The 19,584-nt window shown below is 49.9% G+C and overlaps 2 protein-coding genes across 4 annotated transcripts; both read right to left on the bottom strand.

Moving 5' to 3' along the window:
• Positions 1–802: 802 nt before the first annotated feature.
• SPMAP2L (sperm microtubule associated protein 2 like) lies at positions 803–13,421 on the bottom strand. 2 transcript variants are annotated; one of them, XM_071742896.1, is made up of 9 exons: positions 13,266–13,421; positions 12,587–12,620; positions 9,431–9,481; positions 8,314–8,436; positions 6,657–6,794; positions 3,721–3,841; positions 2,567–2,698; positions 1,908–2,083; positions 803–1,316 (listed from the first exon to the last, which is right to left on the bottom strand). In XM_071742896.1, exons 1-9 carry the CDS (start codon positions 13,288–13,290, stop codon positions 1,202–1,204), a joined length of 915 nt encoding a protein of 304 aa, XP_071598997.1. In that variant the 5' UTR covers positions 13,291–13,421; the 3' UTR covers positions 803–1,201. The 2 variants fall into 2 exon arrangements, with proteins under 2 accessions (XP_071598997.1, XP_071598998.1); XM_071742897.1 differs by lacking the exon at positions 13,266–13,421 and adding an exon at positions 12,929–13,043.
• A 180-nt stretch (positions 13,422–13,601) lies between these two features.
• On the bottom strand, positions 13,602–19,584 carry ARL9 (ARF like GTPase 9). Of its 2 annotated transcripts, none has more exons than XM_071742894.1 (4): positions 19,296–19,584; positions 18,701–18,869; positions 15,809–15,984; positions 13,602–14,734 (listed from the first exon to the last, which is right to left on the bottom strand). In XM_071742894.1, exons 1-4 carry the CDS (start codon positions 19,449–19,451, stop codon positions 14,555–14,557), a joined length of 681 nt encoding a protein of 226 aa, XP_071598995.1. In that variant the 5' UTR covers positions 19,452–19,584; the 3' UTR covers positions 13,602–14,554. The 2 variants fall into 2 exon arrangements, with proteins under 2 accessions (XP_071598995.1, XP_071598996.1); XM_071742895.1 differs by lacking the exon at positions 19,296–19,584 and adding an exon at positions 17,524–17,603 and having other exon boundaries at positions 14,376–14,734; positions 18,701–18,747.

The following is a 19,584-nucleotide window of genomic DNA, read 5'->3' as shown; positions in this document are numbered from 1 at the left end:
TTCAAAAATTCTCTGTTCAGTGGATTATTGAATCAATTAGTGGATCCTCTGAGAAATCCTCTTCTGGTTTGTGGTCACTTGCCTCTACTCTTGTAAGGAAAATCAGCTTAACACAGAGAAAATTAAGATACAGTGGCACTGAAATTGCCACAGGGTATCGTTTTTGGTCTTTGTCCCTAGCTGGAGAGCATCTCTCTTACCTCAGTATCTCCAGTTCATCATCACCAGTTAGGCTGCCACTGCAGAGCACACTGAGCTCACAGGAAACAGATGAAAGCAATCTCCCTGTGCCATATCCTACACAGGCTGTTTTGTTCCCCTGTAACCTAGCTGCCAAACTGACTCACCCTCAGACATGACTGGAGCTCCAAGTTTCTTCTGCAGAGTCTGGCACTGACAGCCTTTTAGTCTTTGTAGTTTGCCTTCTCCCTTGCACTGAGGGGAACTCTGGGGGTTTTTTTGAGTTAGACTTCAAAAATCTTAATGCAGAGCTTCATTATTTTGTCCAGGGTCAGACAACTGAATGTCTGAGATTTACCCCACATCTGTAACTCATATCAAAGACAGCATTTGAGAAAATGGTCTCCAGAACCAAGCCAACTCAACACACCCCCCAGCATTTCCAAAGTCTGTACCAAAGCTCTGTACTTTATCAGTTCGAGTTCTGGATCTGGAATTTTGCAGCCTCCTGTGTTTCTGCTTCTGTCACAGTACAAAACTAAGAAGTTCTCTAAACTTTAGCAAAAATTTTGAAACCCAAGGGCGGGAGTTGTGTTGCACCAACCGACTGCACACCATCAGCTTTGGTTTGTCAAACTTCTTTATATGAAAGAACAGTTCCTTCCTGTGCTGGCTTCCACCAGCAGTTGTTTCGTCACTTCTTTAACTATTACAGAAAAGAAGAAAAAAAAAAAAAATGTGATAAACTCCAAACATAACCCATCTTAAGGAGAGAGGCTTCCCATTAGGTCAAATTCTGCTCTTCTTCCCTGCTGACTACTTTTTTTCGAAGGCTCTGCCGTTTTATTTCACTCCCCAGATAGTCCCAGTAAAAAGTGGCTGCTCTAAAGGAACTGTTCCAGCTAGGTGCTGTCCCATGCTCAAGCGGGTTTTCCAGCCACAGCACTGCCTGAAGAGGGAGATGTTCCACGGGGTGATGGGGGCTGCCAGCAGGGGCAGTGGGCCGTGTTTCTGAAGGAGCTCAGCGCTTAATTGGACGAGCCAGCTCCTGGATCCGAGCAGAACAAATTGCTTTCTTAGCAGCCTCCTTCACTGTGAACGCGTCTGGGTTTAACTGAACCAAGCTCATAGAAGGCCTGGGGGAGCAAGGACAGAGCTGGTCAATTCTGACTGAAGCAGGGCCAGCTTCCAAAGCTGCCTGCCAGCTGACACACCTCCAGCCCAGCCCTACCCTTCCCTGTCACAGGGACACAGGCAGTCACGTCTCTGCTGCTGTCACCAGGACACCAGTGGGAGGGAGTGCCCCAAAAGCTGCTGTCACAGCCACTACAGACAGGCATTCCCTCACCCTCTGTCAAACATCCTACCCAGCACCTCCTGCAGCACAGGCTGAGACCAGTTGCATCATGCTGGGCAGCATGCTAGTGTGCCATCTGTCAGCTGCTTACTCTTCATAATTGCAATTAATACTTAAGAAGTCCCAACCAATCATTCCTACTGGAACTGGAAACTCCCTATTTCTTCTCCTTTGATTCTCCTTCCACCCCAAAAAAAATGCTTTTTAAACCACAGTCCATGTAGCATTAGCACACCCAGGCATATGCAATCCACGGATTCTGAAAGTGACTTAATCACATTGGCCAAGCTCAGACCAAAAAGGTGCCATGGTCTGCACAAAATGGGCTGACAGCTGATCCATTTGCCCATGGCAAGGAAGCAGCACCTACCTTTTGCAAGGCTGGGCCAGTTCCTCGAGCCTTGGTGTCATGGTTGCTTGCTGTGCAGCCTTTGTCACTGGCCATGCAGCATCCCTCAGGGGCACATACTGAGCATGCACTGGTTTTGCCTTTGCCAGCTCCAGGATCCGAGGGCTCGCGATTGCTTTCTGAGCCAAGCTGGAAACCTATGGACAAATGAGGAGGAAGGTCCTTAGAGGTGCTTCTGGCATTCAAGGGTGACCAGCCTACAACTCAGTGTACCCATGGTCACAGCCCCTGATGATGCACAGATGGGACACGGTCCTGCCCACACTGTGACTGGCACCAGCAGAAGCTCCGGGAGGAGAAACCACTGCCTGGCCAGTCCCACAACCTGCCCTCCAACCTCCTTTTACTCATGTCAAACTCATCCTCCTGCATTGGAGATCCCAATTACACGAGTCTCTCTCTCCCCATCCTTACAGCTGCAGGCTAGGCACAAATCCTCTCTTGGGGATGTTTGCTGGGAGTCAGTCAGTGCTCTGGCTGGAGGGCGAGTCCAGCCCAGGAAGCAGCAACATTAGCCTCAGAGACAGCAGCACACCCAGGGCTGCCATGAAGAGAACCCCTGGGCATCTCCCTGCCCTCCCCTTTGCTGTCACCCATGGTCCCCGCTGGTGCCGCGTTACCGGGCGGATGGCAGACTCGGGAAAGCCGTAATCATAGCAGCAGTTCAGCCTCCTGACCCGGGGCTCTGCCAGATGCTGCAGCCGTGAGGATGCTCTGGCTGAGGCTGCAGCATCTGAAATCTGTGTTGGCACCTGCAGAGGTTCAAAATAGAGGAGGAATGTACAGAGAGCTCATCCACAGGGACACAATGTCTCTCCCAGCACCCTCCCTCTACAGACAGAAGAAGGAGCACTCGTTTTCCCAGCACCCATTACTTTTCTTTCTCCATAACTCCAAGGTCACCTTGGCACTACTGGGATTCGTACATCACAGCCAATATTGCTTTTTTCCCCCCAGCTGTTGCCCACTCATAGTCAGGAGAGGAATGCCTGTAATGAGAGCCTGTGCAGCCAGGCAGAAAGTGCAGCAAAATTTATTCCAGGGATAAGAAATTTTCGTATACACCTTCATGGCTGCATCAAATAATCTGCTGCGCTAAGCTGCTCAGATTTCAAAGTAAATATCCTGGTGCTGTTAAAAGCATTCCTACAGCAAAAGTGACTACTGCTCCAGCACTGGACTTCTTCCTCTGTTTTTCACAGGGGGACTGATGCCAAGGCCTGCTCCACCACAGCCTCCCTTATTTCCCAGCCCAGAAACTAAAGCCAGGAAACTTTGCCATGGAAATGACTGTAATATGAGATTTCCCCAAGCCTTTTCACCCCTGCCAAAGCAATCGTCTCCCTAGAAGGAGCAAATTCAGAAATGTGTCTGTAAATTGGGCTTCTAATAAAACACTCCTGAAATATACCCAGTGTTTGCAGGCTCATCCCCCTTGTGTACACAGAGGAGCTTAGCTGCCCAACTACCAGCTGTACTCCCTAGGAGCTGACCAGGACATTCTCATCAGGTTTCTCCACTTTTCCAGATTCCTCCTTTGGCTCTCCTGGTATTTTAGGCTGCTCCAGCCTGGCTGTTTTCTGTCTCTCAGCAAGGAGATCTTCAAAGACAGCATCTCACTCCAAAAAAGCAATTTCTCTTAATACCTAAAAACTCCAGCAGCAGAACCAGACAGGTTCTCACCTCACATTGGGCACATCCAGGGGCACGACAGACAATGTTAAAGCTCAGGACTGAGCTGCCTCCCCCAAATCTCACTCCACCACCCCCTCACCTCTCTGCCCAGGAGGAAATCAGGGTGCACTGTCTTTGGCCGGGCAAGCTCCTGGGTCCTCAGGGAAGCCTTATGGCTCAGTGCAGCTGGTGACACGGGCCACTGAGGGGACTGGCGAGGTCTGGAAGCAGAGAGTCAGGACACTGCCACTCACAGATATTCCTCCACATTAGTTAAACCAGGCTGCACCTGGGATGTTGGAAGGTGATGAAGAGGTGGATAAGGTACTTTATAGACTGTTGGGTAAGGTCTCACCGTCTCTACCTCTTGTTCTCATGAGGGACTTTAACTTCCCAGATATCTGCTGGAAATATAATATAGCAGAGGGAGAACAGTCCCGAAGGTTTCTAGAAAGTGTAGGAGACAACTGCTTGTTGCAGATGGTGAGGGAGCCAACAAGGGGATGTGTACTCCTGGACCTGCTGTTTGTTAATAGAGAAGGTGTTGGGGGGGATGCAATTGTTGGTGGCCGTCTTGGGAAAAGGGACCATGAAATGATAAAGTTTTTGATTTTTAGTGAAGCAAGGAGGGGATTCTCCAGAACTGCCACCTTGGACTTCAAGAGAGCAGACTTTGATCTCTTCCAGGTCATGGTTGAGAGAATCCCTTGGGAGGCAGTTCTGGAGGATGCAGGAGCCCAGGAGGGCTGGGCATACTTTAAGGGAGTTATTTTAGAGGTGCAGGAGCTGACCATCCCCAAGTCATGGAAGAGAAGCTGACAAGGAATGAGTCCAGCCTGGCTGAACAGAGAGCTGTGGCTGGAACTCAGAAAAAAACAGGAAAGTTTATGGTCTTTGGAAGAGAGGATAGGCAATTTGTGAGGATTACAAGGATACAAAGACGTGTAGAGAGAAAATTAGAAGGGCCAAGGCCCACCTGGAACTGAACTTGACCACTGTGGTGAAAAATACCAATGATGAAAAATACCAATAAATGTTACATCAACAAGAAGAGGAGGGCTAGGAAGAATCTCCATCCTTTATTGGACACAGAGGGAAACACAGTGACCAAGGATCAAGAAAAGGCTGAGTTATTTAATACTTTCTTTGCCTCAGTCTCTAACAGCAGGACTAGTTGCTCACAGAGCACATAGTCCCTTAAAATACAAGACAGATTAGGGAACAGATTAGGCCCTGCGTAATCCATGAGGAAATGGTTAGGGACCTGCTTCATAAGCCAGACACTCATAAATCAATGGGGCCAGATGGGTTACACCCTAGAGTGCTAAGAGAGTTGGCAGATGTGGTTGCCAAGCCTCTCTCCATCATCTTTCAGAAGTCCTGGCTAACCAGGGATGTCCCATTGGTCTGAGACTGGCAAATGTGACACCCATCTTCAAGAAAGGCTGGAAAGAGGATCCCAGTAACAACAGACCTGTCGGTCTCACCTTGGTGCCAGGGAAGGTCATGGAACAGATAATCTCAAGAGCCATTATAGAACAGTTAAAGGTCAACCAGACAATCAGGCCCAGTCAGCATGGGCATGGAAGTCAGATCCTGCTTGACAAACCTGATCTCATTCTATGACAAGGTGACCTGCTTAGTGGATGAGGGAAAGGCTGTTGGTTCAGTCTACCTGGACTTCAGTAAAGCCTTTGACACTGTCCCCCAGAACATCCTAATGGAAAAGCTGGCTGCCCATGGCTTGGATGGGCATACACTCTGCTGGGTTAAACACTGGCTGCATGGCTGGAGCCAAAGAGCTGTGGTCAATGGAGTTAAATCCAGCTGGTGGCCAGTCATGAGTGGTGTCCCCCAGGGCTCAGGGATGGTGCCACTCCTGTTTGACATCTTTGTTAATGATCTTGATGAGGGGATGGAAGGCACCCTCAGTAAATTTGCAGATGACACCAAGTTGGGAGGGAATGTCTGCTGGATGGTAAAAAGGCTTTACAGAGGGACCTGGACACACTGGATCATTGGGCTGAGACCAACTGTATGAAACTCAACAAGACCAAGTGTTGGGTTCTGCATTTTAGCCACAATAACCCCAGGCTTGGAGAAGAGTGGCTGGAAAGCTGCCTGGCAGGAAAGGACCTTGGTGTATTGATTGACAGGCAGGTGAACATGAGCCAGCAGCGTGCCCAGGTGGCCAAGAAGGCCAATGGCATCCTGGCTTGTATCAGAAACTCTGTGACCAACAGGACCAGGGAAGGGATTCTTCCCCTGTACTCAGCCCTGGCGAGGCCCCACCTCAAGTACTGTGCTCAGTTTAGGGCATCTCAATACAAAAAGTCCAAAGAAGGGCAACAAAGGCAGTGAAGGGTTTGGAAAACATCCCTTATGAGGAGGAACTGAGGGTGTTGGGGCTGTACAGTCTGGGGAAACAGAGGCTGAGGGGAGACCTTATCACTCTTTACAAATACCTGAAAGAAGGTTGTAGTGAGAGTGGGGTTGGTCTCTTGCCTCTGGTGGCAGATGACAGAACAAGGGGAAATGGCTTCAAGTTGCATCAGGGGAGATTTAGGTTGGATATCAGGAGAAACTTCTTTACATAAAGGGTTGTTAAGCACTGGAACAGGCTCCCCAGGGAGGTGGTTGAGTCTCTATCCCTCAATGTGCTCAAAAATTGCCTGGATGTGATGCTTGGGGGCATGGTTTAATGGTGGGTCATCAGGAATAGGGTAATAGGGTTAGGACGAGGCTGGACTTGATGATCTTGAAGGTCTTTTCCAGCCTGAGCAATTCTATGATTTGTGTTTAAGCCTCATGTTTACCATAATAAAAGGCAGTTTTGGCTTGTGGCCATTTCCAGTGTAGAACTTATTCATGCCATGAGTCCAGAGGTCCTAATCCCAGCAGAGTCTCTGTTCTGCATTTTGCCCTCTGTTTTACCCATCCTCTATTTCTTACTTTGTATTTACTACTTTAAAGCTGCATGGATGCTACAGGACCCAAGGGCCTACCTATAGCACCCCAGGCTTTCTGACCTCTCACCTTTGTTGCAGGTAGGCAGCCTGGCATTTTTTAGGTTCAGACAACTTCAGGAGCCGATCAGAGGGGAGGCCAAAATCCACCAGTGGGGGACGCTCCCAGATCGTTGATTCCCGTCCACAGCTGTACTTGAAGAGGGGTCTTGAGGGACAGCACAAAAAAGTTAGTAAAAGGCAACTGACAGAAAACAGGAACCTGGCAGATGGTATCCTAAATGTGGTTAAACGTTCACGCCTGCTGCATGTACAAAAGTCAGCAGCAGTGCACATGGAAAAGCCATGAACAAATGGGAATTTACACTTGAGATTTCCTGACTTGAAAGGTAAATGCTGTTCACATTTGCAGAGTCCTCTTTTAAGCACCCTCAGTGCATTGCTTTCAAAGCCTTTCCCTGGGCCATTTCAAGAAGTCGCTTCACAACACAAACTTGGCAGCATATCTGCTCAGCTCTGCCAATTCAGAAACCTCTTTGTTGCAATGGCTTAACAACACCTTGTGCTCTTGCAGCTCCTTTCATCTTGGGATCTCCCCAGGCTCGCCTAGTTCGTGCTCACCCAGCTTTCCATCAGTCACAGGTGTTGGCAGATACCTGTCATCATCAGGAAAGAGGTGAGCAGAAGAGGGCTGTCAGATGGGGAGTTAGTCAGAGGCAGCTCTCAGGTGGACGACAGCCCCTGACAGTGGCAGAGAAAACTGCACGTGTCTTGACATCCCTGCAGGCAGAGGAAAGCCAGGAGTGCAACACTATCTCACCTCCATTCTCACTGCTAGGACTTCTAGCAAACTAGGAACCACTACCTTGTTTCCAAAAGAGCTTCATCCCCTCTGACAGAGCTACATACAAGTTGCTTCAAGTAATGCAACATCACCCAGCCCCACGGATGTTTGTATTTTTACTTAATTTTTTGCTCCTATTCCACAGCATGGACTGGCTGCAGAGGTTTAACTCAAGGCCAGAGACCCAGATTTCCTCCAACCAGCAGGATGCTCCAAGATTTCTCTGCTGATAGCACTTCCTAATCTTCATCCTCAAGATTTAGGCCAGGCTCTGAGAAGATCCAGGATCACAAATTGTGATGATCCCAGGTGCCTGGGTGGGCTACATCAGTCCCAGTACAGACAGGGAACACTCTGGGGACACACAGTCCCTCTGTATGCACAGGTGTCACAAATCCATGTTTCCAACAAGGCACATGTGCACACACACAGTGTCTCTGCTTCCAAACTAAAGCTCAGCTGCTGTTTGAGGGCTTTTGGAGGAACATATTCCCATGCACTTGGAGACTTACACAGTTCTGCAGCAGCTGATCTGAACCCAGAGCTCTAATCAGACCAGCAACCACCATCCACTGCAGAAGCCCTTCTCATAAACCAGGGAGCAGGTATGAGGAAATAAAAGGGCACCAAAACTTAGCACCCCTGAGTTCCTCCTCGTTTGACAAGTCAAGCATCCTGGGTGACTTTCTGCCCTGCTACAAACAGCCACTGTTCCAAGCACCAGCACAGCCTGGTGGGTCCCAGTAGCATGGAGGTCCCTGCAGGCAGTATCAGCAGGAAAGGAGATAGCATCTCCCCTACACCTGGGAACAAGCACATCCCCTGATTAGAGTGCACTACCTGAGCTGTCTCCTTCCTCAGGACGTGCAACCACATCACTGACCTGCACCGGTGCTTGCAAAAATCTTGCTTGGGCTTGGCCAGTGCCACTATTCTTGAAGATGGCTGAGTTCTCACAGAAGCCCGTGAGAGGGTCCAGATTGTCTCCTGGTTTCCCAACACGAGTCTAGCAAGGACAGCAAGGGTGCAAATGTTTAGAAACAGGCACAAATGTGAAAAGTGCTTGCTGGGCCTATGTTTTCCTGCCTAGGATGGGACAGACACACTGTCCCTATGGCTCTCCACAGTGCTGCTGCCATCCCCTGAGTACTCACCATCTCTGACATGGAATTTCTTAACACTGTCCATGTGGTTGTACACTCAAAAAGAAATTGCCCTTCAAGTGATGAATCCAGTTTTACAGTTACCAATGGATGTGCAGAAAGGCTTGTTTCATTAAATCTCTGAAACCCCTGGGGGAGTTTCATGATTGCATTTTTCTTGCCTCACCATTACCAGCTAACTATACCACAGGAATGACAGTAAAAATAATAATAATGTTATGGTCAGGGTGTGCCATGGAAAGTGGGTGAGGTTTTACAGCATGTTAGTGGTTACTCTTCTGTGCCTAGGGAGAATTTGGAGTTGCTCACCCCCTACTGAGAGAGAGGTCATGTTGGGAGAGGGCACCAGGGTAGTTAAGACAGGAAACAGCAGGGTGATGGGTTTGTGGAGCCTTTTTGAAGCACAGTGACACCCATCCATGCAGTGGAGAAGAGCCTTTATCAAGAGACCATTACCCTTGCTTGTCAAGTCATAGCTTCACCCCATAATGCAGACAACAACTTAGTTCCTAAAGATGGACTGTATCCTCCAGGATACAGCAGCCTGTGGCTCCAATGGGGTCCACTCTCCTTGCACCACAGCACCAACTACCCTGGAACATTTTGTGGAGCAGCTCAGATGAGGCAAAAGCAAGACCTGGGGCAAGCCCAGTGTTTGGACTGAAAACAAGGAGGAGGAAATTGAAGAGAGTGTCTCACACACTGAACATCTTAATCTGTTCTCGTTGAAGTTGCTTCTGGTTTTGAGAGGAAAGCACCAAAGGCAAAGGGTCTGCACCAGCAGAGGCCAAATCAGTCCTCAGCCCTTGGGCCAGAGCTGCCTGGGTGCCTCCTTACCTGGGATCATGTGCATGAGCCATTTTCTTGGGTTCTGCGAGTTCCTGTATCCTGTCAAAATTGCAGAAAAGGACAAATGTGCCATTAAACATCCAGTTAAACCACAAAGCGTAAAGAAGCTATTGCTGTACTGAAAGCCATAACGTACCCTAAAATCCCTGTACCTTTGAAAGACAACCCTTGTGAGAATGCACTTAAGAGATATCTTTCTCCAAGAAATCCATCTGGATCCATCTTTCCATCTGGAGATGGAAAGTTTAATCTGGAGAACTCACCAGCCCACGGATAACTGTGTTATCTCCTGGATTACAGAGCACAAATCTGCAATTCTGCCCACCCTGCAGGGTCCCCTGGGGACATGGCAGAGAGAGGGGGAAGGTACTTTTCTAGTTAATAACATGCCATGCAACCCTAGAAGGTTGGAGGTGGGTGCTCTCCCAGTCTACACGAGCCCAGATGAACACAAACACTTGTTATCAACTGTTGTGGTTTACTAAAAAGGCATCGTGGAGACAGCACTGTTCCCATGTGGCTTTAGGAGCACAGGTGAAGACTTATTTATAATTTTATTCCAGTCTATTTAGCATAGAGATCTTAGATGCTACAGTATTCATCAGACCAAAAGTTTTCAAGATCAGGTATTTGCTGTCTGCTCCTGCTGCTCAAGCTTCCCAGGCCTGAAATCCCAGTGGCTGGGAAGCACTTGTGCTTTGTAAGCACGGGTACAAAGAGAAGGAGGAGATGATGCCAGTGCCACAAATGTGCTGCAGAACTCCCTGATGTCACAGACTAAGCCTACATCCACCCACTGGGGTGGGTGCAGGTGTCTGCCCCAACCAGGCAGCTGAGGAACAACCACACGATGCAGGTAGCTGTGGAGGTGCCCCACCATGGAAAAAGAAGAGAAGGTGAAAGCCTGGGGCACTTCTTCCCTACTAATCACCTGGCAATAAGGCAGCAGAGACCTAGAGACGAGTGGGGACGCCAACAGAGAGTGATGTTTGCTGACAGAAAGCAATCTGGTGCCTTGGGGACACGCCTGTGGTTTTTCTGGTGGGGCTGATACCTCCAGTGAGATGCTGAGCACCAGCAAACACTTGCTGATGAGCTCAGCACCACAGAGACCCTTGCAATAGCAGGCTGCTGTTAGAGCATCCTCAGCACACACTACCTGAGAGATACCTGCTGATTTCTCTCTCCATCATGCCTAACCACTGGTCACAGCACTGCAAACACAGCTCCCACTGAGATCCCCCAGAAGGAACTAACTGTCCATGGGACTTTGGCCTCCAGTTCGAGATCAGACACACTCGGGAAGGCAGCAGTCACTTCAGGAGCTAAAAAAACACTTTTTCAACCCCAAGCAGCTCCCCAGAAGCAAGGAGGTGCAAGGAGGTGAAGAATCACCAGGCAGAGGTCCCCCTCTCCAGCCTGGTTGTGTTGCTCTGCAAGCAGGGTCGCTGCTTTTCCTCCACTGCTGGCACAGATCCACCACACAGCCACAGCCAAACCTTGCACAAAGTCCATGTGGCCCAGATACCCCACACCACTGGCTTGGACACTGCTGTGCAGAGCTTGCATTGCAGGCAGGCCAAGGGACAAGTCACACATATGTCCAAATCAGTTCCCTTGACTCACTTGACAATTGTTAAGTTTTTGGGGGTTTTACAACTACAAAAAAAAAAAAAAAAAAAAAAAAACAAAAACAAAACACAACAACAACAAAAAAAAACACAACAAAAAAAAAAACAACAACAAAAAAAAAAACACACAAAAAAAAAAAAAAAAAAACAAAAAAAACAAAAAACAAAAAAAAAAAAAAAAAAAAAAAAAAAAAAAAAAACAACAACAAAACTACTTCTTTATCTTTATCCTGGCAAAAGCTATGGACAGGCATCCTGTCCTGGTTTGGGCCAGGATAAAGGTAATTTTTTGTCTTGTACTTTTGCTTTCAGGTAAGTCTCTTGTAAGTAGCTGCACTTGCTGAAATTCACAGCAAGTTTCTCAGACAGTGTCTGCTTCTAGAACTGATAATGCTCGATGTTTATAGTTACTGCTAGAGACTGGTGTGCAGAGCCCAGGACACTGCTCAGCTCTGAGGAACATTTTGCCCTCTGGAAGGAAAAAAGGAGTAAAGAGGTCACACCTGAAACCCTCCTTTGGGAAGGTATGGACAAGATAGATGCCAGAACTGACCAAACAAGAGTATTCCATCCCATACACATCATACTCAGTATAAATTTGAGGGATCAAGAGGGTCAAACCCCTTCCTGCTTCCCCTTATTTTCCTGTCCCTGTTTGCTTCAGCATTCTGGGAGGATTCCATCCATTCCTCTGCCTGTGGTCCTGATCCGTGCCAGCCTGAATCTGTGTGTTCCTGCCTCCAGCTCCCAACTGCTGCCGACTCCAGGAGTCCAGCCTGGACTTTCCCAGGGCTGCCCTGCAGCCTCGGTGGTGAGGTGAGAACTATTGGGGGAAAGGTGGGAGGAACGTGGTATCCATTTTCCTGTATATTTGTATATATCTAGTAATTTTTCCTATTTATCATTACTGTTTCATTAAAGCTGTGCAGTTCAGTTTCCAACCCATAAGTCTCTCTGCCTTATTCTCTCTCCTTCCTTTATCTGGGAGGGGAAGGGGATTAATAGAGAGCATCTGTCATTCAGTTTACTTGCCAGGCCAGTGTTAAACCCTGACATGTCCCCACACAGGAGGCATCTGCAGCAGCTCTGCAGCTTGAAGGAATTAAGCCACCTCAGTGACAAAGGGAGCCTTTGCCCCCATTTTGGTTTGGCTCATACTTCCCAGCAGGGAAAACAAGGCCTTGCTGTAGCCAGACACAGAAACACCTCCCCCCACTACCTGAGCTCACACAGACTCACTGACTGAGGGGATCACCTCCCTTTGAGATCCACTCCCTTTAATGCAAAGGGTCACAGCTTCCATTTTGAAGGGCCAGGACAGTCAGATGTTGTCTACCACGAGAAGCAGGAGGAAGGGCAAAACCAGGCATCGTTTCCTCTGTGTGTTTATCACTGTGTCATCTGATAGATAAAGTTTTTGCTCTGCATAAATCCCCTACTCAGCCCTGCCCAAGAGACCCGGGGCATGGTATGGACACACGGACAGGACACCAGTACTGGGAGGGTTTCTTACCTGTCGCGTGAGTGTGTAGACAAGTAAGAAGAAACTGCAAAGGCAAGAAGAGGTGAATTTAAAATCTTGGTAGCACCTGCAACCCGGGCTGCCTGCGCTTCAGCACGAAATCATCACAAGGCAGAAGCAGCTTGTGCATCTCCTTAGGACACCATTTCTTGGCAGCTCTATGTGCTGTTACCTCCCCAGCACTGGCAGGAGAAGTGCTCTGCTCTGCTGCAAGACGAAACACCACGTCCCGACACCAGCACCCTCCTTCTGGGACGAGCACCAGAGGCCACCGCTGACCTGCGGGATAGCGCCTGGCACCCTGCAGCCACCCCTTGTACTGCCCGCCGTCACCTCACGGCTCGTCCTGAGAGCCCCGGGGAGCAGCGGCCGTATGAAACCGGCACTCTGGAGCAGTACAGAACCAGCCGCCATCTTTTAAAAGGGGTGCGGGGGGGACACGGCAGGCAAACCAGAGCCGTGGCGAGGAAACCGGGTGCGGTTCCGGGGAGCCCCGGTGGCGGTAACGGCCACGACACCGCCCGGCACCGCTTCGCCCCGCAGGCCCCCAAGCTCCCGCCACCCCTGCCCCGCCCGGCAGCCCTTTGGCCGGCGGAGCCCCCGGGCACCGGGCTGCCCGAACGGGAGGTGCTGTCCCCGGGCCCACCGCACCACCTCCTTCCCCACCCACCGGGGGGTGACCCGCCCGCCGACATGGCGCTCGGTCCCGTCGTCACGGCAACGACGGCCGCAGGCCCGGCCCGGCCCGGCCCCGAGCTCGGCGGCTCCCCGGGCACCGCCGCTACCGAGGCGCCGGCAGCTCCGCCGGGCTCCGGGGCGGGGAGCGAGGGATCGGCTGCCCGCCCCAGGTTAAGGCCTGGGGGGCCGCGGATGGTGCGCGGGGCCGCGCAGAGGCGGGGCAGCCGGCCTCGGCAGCCGGGTGAGAAGGCCCCGGTTTCTGTCCGAAAAAGGCCCGGAGGGTATTCCACGGCCTCCTCGCTCGGGTAAATGAAGCCCGGACCACCGGTTGGGATAAAAGTGTCTGCTTTATGCATCCGTTCCAAAGGACAAAACTGTAAAACCCTCGTAGAAAAAAATGCGGTTGGAAAACAGGCCTTTTACAGAACAGCTGCTGGATCACGCTGGGAGAGGTTAATTAAGAGGGTGGCATTCGTCAGACACTCATCTTCCTTACCTCCAGCCCTAGCAGAAATCACTTTCAAAAAAACCCAGGCTTTTCACGTGTAAAAGTGCTTTCTCGAGGTCAAATTGGACTAAACTTTAATAGCCTCCCAGCCTGGTGGAAGTCTCCCACCTCTGGTGCCAATTTAACTTGAATGCTTCCAGTCACTGCTTTAAATTACACTGTTCTGGTTTTGCCCTGTAGGCAAAGAAACACTTAATGTCTTACTGCCTCCATTTTCTTACTCTTACCCACTAAAGAAGAAGTAAACAACCCAATTTCCAGAGATTACTAATTTGCCACTGCCTTAAAAGCTGGATCCAATACAGCAACAATAGAAATGCTCCTGAGAAAAATGCAAGTCACAGCACTTTACATTTCTGACGCTCAGGAAGTGAGGTCTCATTTTTAACAGAATAACACTGTTAATAAGGTTCTCCAAAACCTGGGAAGTAAACATGTTTCCATGTAAACCTGAGACATCAAGCCAGCTTATTTTCACTGCATAAAGTCCAAGATTGATTGTTGCTGGCAAGAAGCCATCTCAGACCACCTAAGCTCTATATTCCCATAACACCACTGTCTAATTTTCCCCTACAAATAAACTAAAAAATAAACTACTTTTCAAATGTATTTTCAAACCACTGTAAGTTTTCTTACCATCTAAACAGCATTTTCAGGGGGAATTTCACACCCACAAGGAAAAGATACCTGTACATTTCAGCTGCCACGTGGCAAACTGACCCTAACACCTCATCTCCTTCAGCTGCAAATACCATGTTGTAGGAAGAGAGCTGTCACTGTGTTTCCAGAACCAGCTGTGCTATCAGCTCCTTGGCATCCTTCATGCTGGAGGAGATCTCGGAGCCATCTTCTGCCACATGGGTACCAATCAAGAACATCTTCCTCTTGTCCCCAATATCAGAGAGTGCCAGAGCCTCGTGGATATCAGTGATGCAATATGCACCTTCGAGGTCCTGGAACACAAAAACAAAACAAGCCTGTTGGTTGCAAGAGGTGGCAGCACCGTGACCCCTGTGAGCCACTGCCTTTGTCCAGGGAGACAAGGGTCTGCAAGGCTCTGGAGGCAGGTCAGGTTTACATTTCCTAGAGTGCTTTAGGAGGAAAAAATAATATTTATATCCTTCACCTAATTTTTTCCCAAAGAAATACAGGTACAGTTCTGGTTTTAGTCATTCCAGTGTTTCTGATAACAATATAAGACTACCTGTGTATGGCAGACCAAAGTCTTGGTGGCCCGAGACTCCAGGAACCCAGCACAGGGTTACAAAAGCAGGGCAAACACACAACAGTCACTCCCTGCATACCCTCTAAGCCCCAATGCTTCTGACTCCAGGACCTAGAGAATCAAGAGTAGCTCTTGCTTTTGATGAAGCCAAAGCCTGCACTTGTGTTCAAGTCCCAGCTCAAACAGCTACTAGTAACACACCTGAAATTCTAGAAATTTTGGAGTTAACAATGCAGAGATAACCAAGCACACAGGCCTCGAAAAAGAAAATCAGGGCTTGAAAACCCTGGGATATTCTATTAATCTGACCAACCCACAGGCACAAATCTTTTTCAGGTGCAGCACCAGTCACTGACACTTTCACAAAGATCACGGGGGAAGGCACTGCCCTGTGAAGAATGCTTCTCATGCTTCAGCAGCAGCCTTAGGATCAACCAACCCATCTAAAGGCAAAGAACAGCACTTCATTTTGCAGTCACTGCCAGATAAAGATTTTGTTACAGACATTCAGAACTCAAAACTAGCACCAGGTCTAACTGGAGGTCTCCCTTGCAGCTCTCAAACTTTGCAACTTTTATTTCCACCCATAGCTCTTACCAGACCATCTCTGAACACAGGACCTGCTCCTTGCAGATCCAAAACTCCACCTCAGATCATTTTCTTCTGTGCTCAGCAACTGTCCCAGAAAGACCCTCAGCTCCGTGTAGCCTTCTTAAAGCCATGAAGCCTCCTTTGAGAGGCTTTGTTGCTGTTTTCAGAGCTGCTCCCAGCCAAAGCTCAACTAGTGGCAGGGAACTCTTACCTGCTTGTTGGCCAGAACCACCAGAGGCAGGGTGGAGTTGTTCTGGATCAGTTGATGAAGCAGCTGTTTTGCCATAGGCAGTCGGGCATGATCAGCCGAGTCCACGACATAGATGAGCAGCAGCACTTTGGACAGGTACATCTTCCAGTAGGAACGCAGAGATTCACTGCCCCCGACTGGAAGAGAAGAGACCAGCACAAGATTCACCAAGTAATCCAAGCAGCAATGCTCCTGGATGTGCAGACAGCAGACCCTGGGCTGAAAACTCAAGGTATTTGAATTAACAAAAAACTCAAAGGGTTACTCTACATGAGACCTTTATTTCCCCAAGTCAACTCCCCTGCAGGCATATCTGTATGCTCTGGGGGAAAAAAAATGATTTATTCTAAGCTCTTATCTTGAGAAGATTCTGGGCTTAGTTTCTTTACAGTTGCTTTCTCCCTTGTTGGTTCTTGCTCTCAAGCTAGTAAGGAGAGCTGAATAACACTTAATGCCCAAAACACCACGTGAGAATGTTTCCATATAACCCATCCCCACATGCCCATTTCATCTTCAGACAAAGCAGGCCTACGATTTTCAACAAACAAATTTAGCTCAGAGGTAGGGAGGGCATTCATCAGATCAGTATGACACTAGGGACTAGTTCAAAACTCACACAGCTTTCATACTGCCAATAACCAGGGGGGTTTAGGAAGAAGGAAAAATCAAATCCCACCAGATTCTTTAGGCAATCCTGAGGTGATGGGAGAAATCCTTGTACAGGATACCCCTGACCCCTTCTCTGGTGGATACAGAGGAAAGCTGCCCACTTTCAAAACCAGGTATTATACCAATTCTGTGGTGAAACCATAAGAAGCAAGTTGCTTCCATCTGGGGACAAAGAGTTAGTTTGTTGAGTTTGGTAGGAGCAGGAGCAGCAACAGTATATTGAGTACTTCAGATCCATTTTCACTTCTCCAGGTCTTCTTGCAGCCACACTGCAGAACCATTCACTCCAGAGTACTGGGGTGCTCCAAAGGTGTGTGTGAGTCACCCAAACGCAGGAAGTTTTCAAAGCAAAGACCCTGTGACTGTCTCCTGCCTCATACAGGAACTCTTTTCAAAACCGACTTGCTACTCAGCCACCTGTTACTGCCCTCAAGTGACTGCTCTGTTTCAAGGCAGTTTCGCTTTCACTTAAGTCAAAATGATTCAGTAGTTTCAAGAACACAGAAAGGAAAGCAACATTTCCCACTAGGTCATGCCTGAGTCTTCTTCAGGAGCCCCAGCATATCTGCAGGCAGAACTGCAATCTGCCACTGCTGAAAGGAGCTTGAGGACAGACAGATACATCAAGCTTGGGACAGAGGCCTCTGATTCTGTACTGAGACATTTTGGGGGCTCACCACTGTTCCCTCTGTTAAGTGCATTCATGCATAGCATAACCCAGGGGTCAGCAACCTCAAAGAGAACATTTTTTTCCCCAAATCAGGAGGAACTCAGAAGCCTCCGGCTCCTACCCCTTGCTGAGGCAAGCTATCATCCACTTGTCTATATGATGGTACAAAGAAAATTATTTGAGTAGTTTTCTATCTGTCTAAGCCAGCAAAATGAAAATCCTTCTGTCTGCTGATCATCTTGTGCCACATGATCACAGCACAGACTGCTAACCCCTGGACTAGGCCATGGTACAGACTGGATAAGTAACCAGATTAGAGAGCCATGCATGGATTTACCTGGCTGAAACTGGCCTGAGACATTTCATTTCATTTCCCATGGGTCAGATCGCAGCCATCACATCTCAGCCACTACCAACCTGGACCAAAGAGGGAAGGACGACTCAGAAACAACAGGTTCTGCCACAGGGTGCACAGTGCTGGGCCCAAGCTATCCCCAGGGAGGAGCAGAGATAATGTGGTTTCCTCCAGGCTCAGCTAAGCAAAGCACCTCCCAGTAGGAGACACAGGTGTCTTACACCTACTAGGAGAGGGGCACAAACTATAAGCATCTCTGGAGACATTATTTCCCTAAGACATCACAGAGACTCTTATGGTAGTAGGACTGGGAATGAAACTCTGCCTTAGATCCTCATCATCTGCCAACATCCTCACATCCCAAAGACTTACCTGGGAACAGCACGGTATCTTTAGGCCTGCTGACAAATGTATGAGGGTGTCAAAAGGGTAGCTGCCAAGTAAGCCAGTCATGCACTGGTACAGCACAGTGCAGAAACAGCAGGAAGCCAAGGGCAGCTTCCACCTTCAGAGAAGGCAGATGTCAGTGAAGATAGGATATTGGCCTCTCTGTAACCAGGGACTGACCTGACTCAGAGCCTCTACCTTCCCCATCAGCTATCTACACCTAGAACAGCTGTGACACCCAGAAGCATCACAGGAGATGCTCTCTGTGAGCACAGACAATACCCCAAAATCAGTGCTAAGGATAATGCAGAAAATTTGGAGAAAACCTACAGACATTCAAAAGCCATTAAAGACTAGAAAACATCACTTAGGCAGCTTTTGAACAAAGAGCTTTTCCTCCCTCTTTTTTCACCTTATTCCTCTTCTGCTCTCACCCTTTGCCAGGCATGAGCACCAAGAAGCTGTACAGCATGCAATGGCTATGGACCACAACACAGGGTTTACTGGGGACACCTCTGACTTCACACAATTAGGATTGTCACTTTTCCTTGGGATCTGGACTCCCTGGAGGACAAGGGAGAACAAACATGGATCCCTGCTAACAGCAGCACAGCGTCTTGTTCAAGAGGCAGAATATCCATAGAGAACACAACCACAACTTTGTTATCAGAGCAGACACAAGGGAATGCAGTGGTTTTAAAATATGTGCCTGATACCTAGGACATGGGAGAGGAACTTATTTTGCGTTCCATACTAAAACAGGTTTACTCACTCTCCAGGAACTCCATCTGGGACTCTTCGGTGTTGATGCAGATGGCATTGAAGCCCTGGGTGGGAGCCATGCTGCGCTTCACCTGGTTGGTTGCCAGGGAGTGGAGCACGCTGGTCTTCCCAGCCCCATCCAGGCCCAGCACCAGGATCTGTTTCCCGTGTCCTTTTCCCTGCAAAGCAAGGGACAGCAGGCTCACCAAGGGGCATGTGCAGAGCTTAAGCAGGGCTGGGGGACTCAACAACGGGGCTGGAGGGAACCGCAAAAGCCGCTTCGCAGTGAGGAGGGAGGTGTCCGCGGGTGCTGCGGCACAAGTACGGGGCCGCAGGGCAGGGGGATGCCTGGGACACCCGCCGGCCCGGCAACACACACCAAGGGAGAAAAGCGGAGACAGCGGCCCCGGTCTGTCCGCCCGCCCCACCGCGGCCTCGGGCCGCGCCGCCTGCTCCGTGCCAGGGCCCTTCCTTGCTGCCGGGCAGCGCAAGGGGGACAACGGGCCCAGGGGCCCGCTCGCACCGAGGCGGGCGGAGGCGGCGCGGCCTCTTTGGTGCTCCCCCACCCAGCGGCCTCGCCCGCTGCCTTCACCCGGCCCCGGTACCTGCTCGGCGGCGGTAGCGCAGGCGGCGGCAGCGCGGGCGGCGAGCGGAGCGGCTCGGCTCCGCAGGCGGGCCCAGGCCCAGGCCGCCACGGCCGCGCCGCCCGTCAGGGCCACAGCAGCCCCGCAGAGCAGTGCGGGCCGCAGGCGGCTGCCCATGGCCTCCCCGACACCGGCTCGACCCGCTCGGCGCCCTTGCACACAGGCTCGGCCAGACGCGGGCGGACGGTCGCGGAGCTCCCCCTGCAGCACAGCCGCTCCCCCGGCCCCAGCGGGCTCCCGGTGTCAGGCT

The sequence above is a fragment of the Heliangelus exortis genome, chromosome 4 (assembly GCF_036169615.1).
Source record: "Heliangelus exortis chromosome 4, bHelExo1.hap1, whole genome shotgun sequence".
Classification (NCBI taxonomy): domain Eukaryota; kingdom Metazoa; phylum Chordata; class Aves; order Apodiformes; family Trochilidae; genus Heliangelus; species Heliangelus exortis.
Note: the sequence above shows the minus strand (reverse complement) of the source record. Positions and strands in the feature narration are given on the sequence as shown.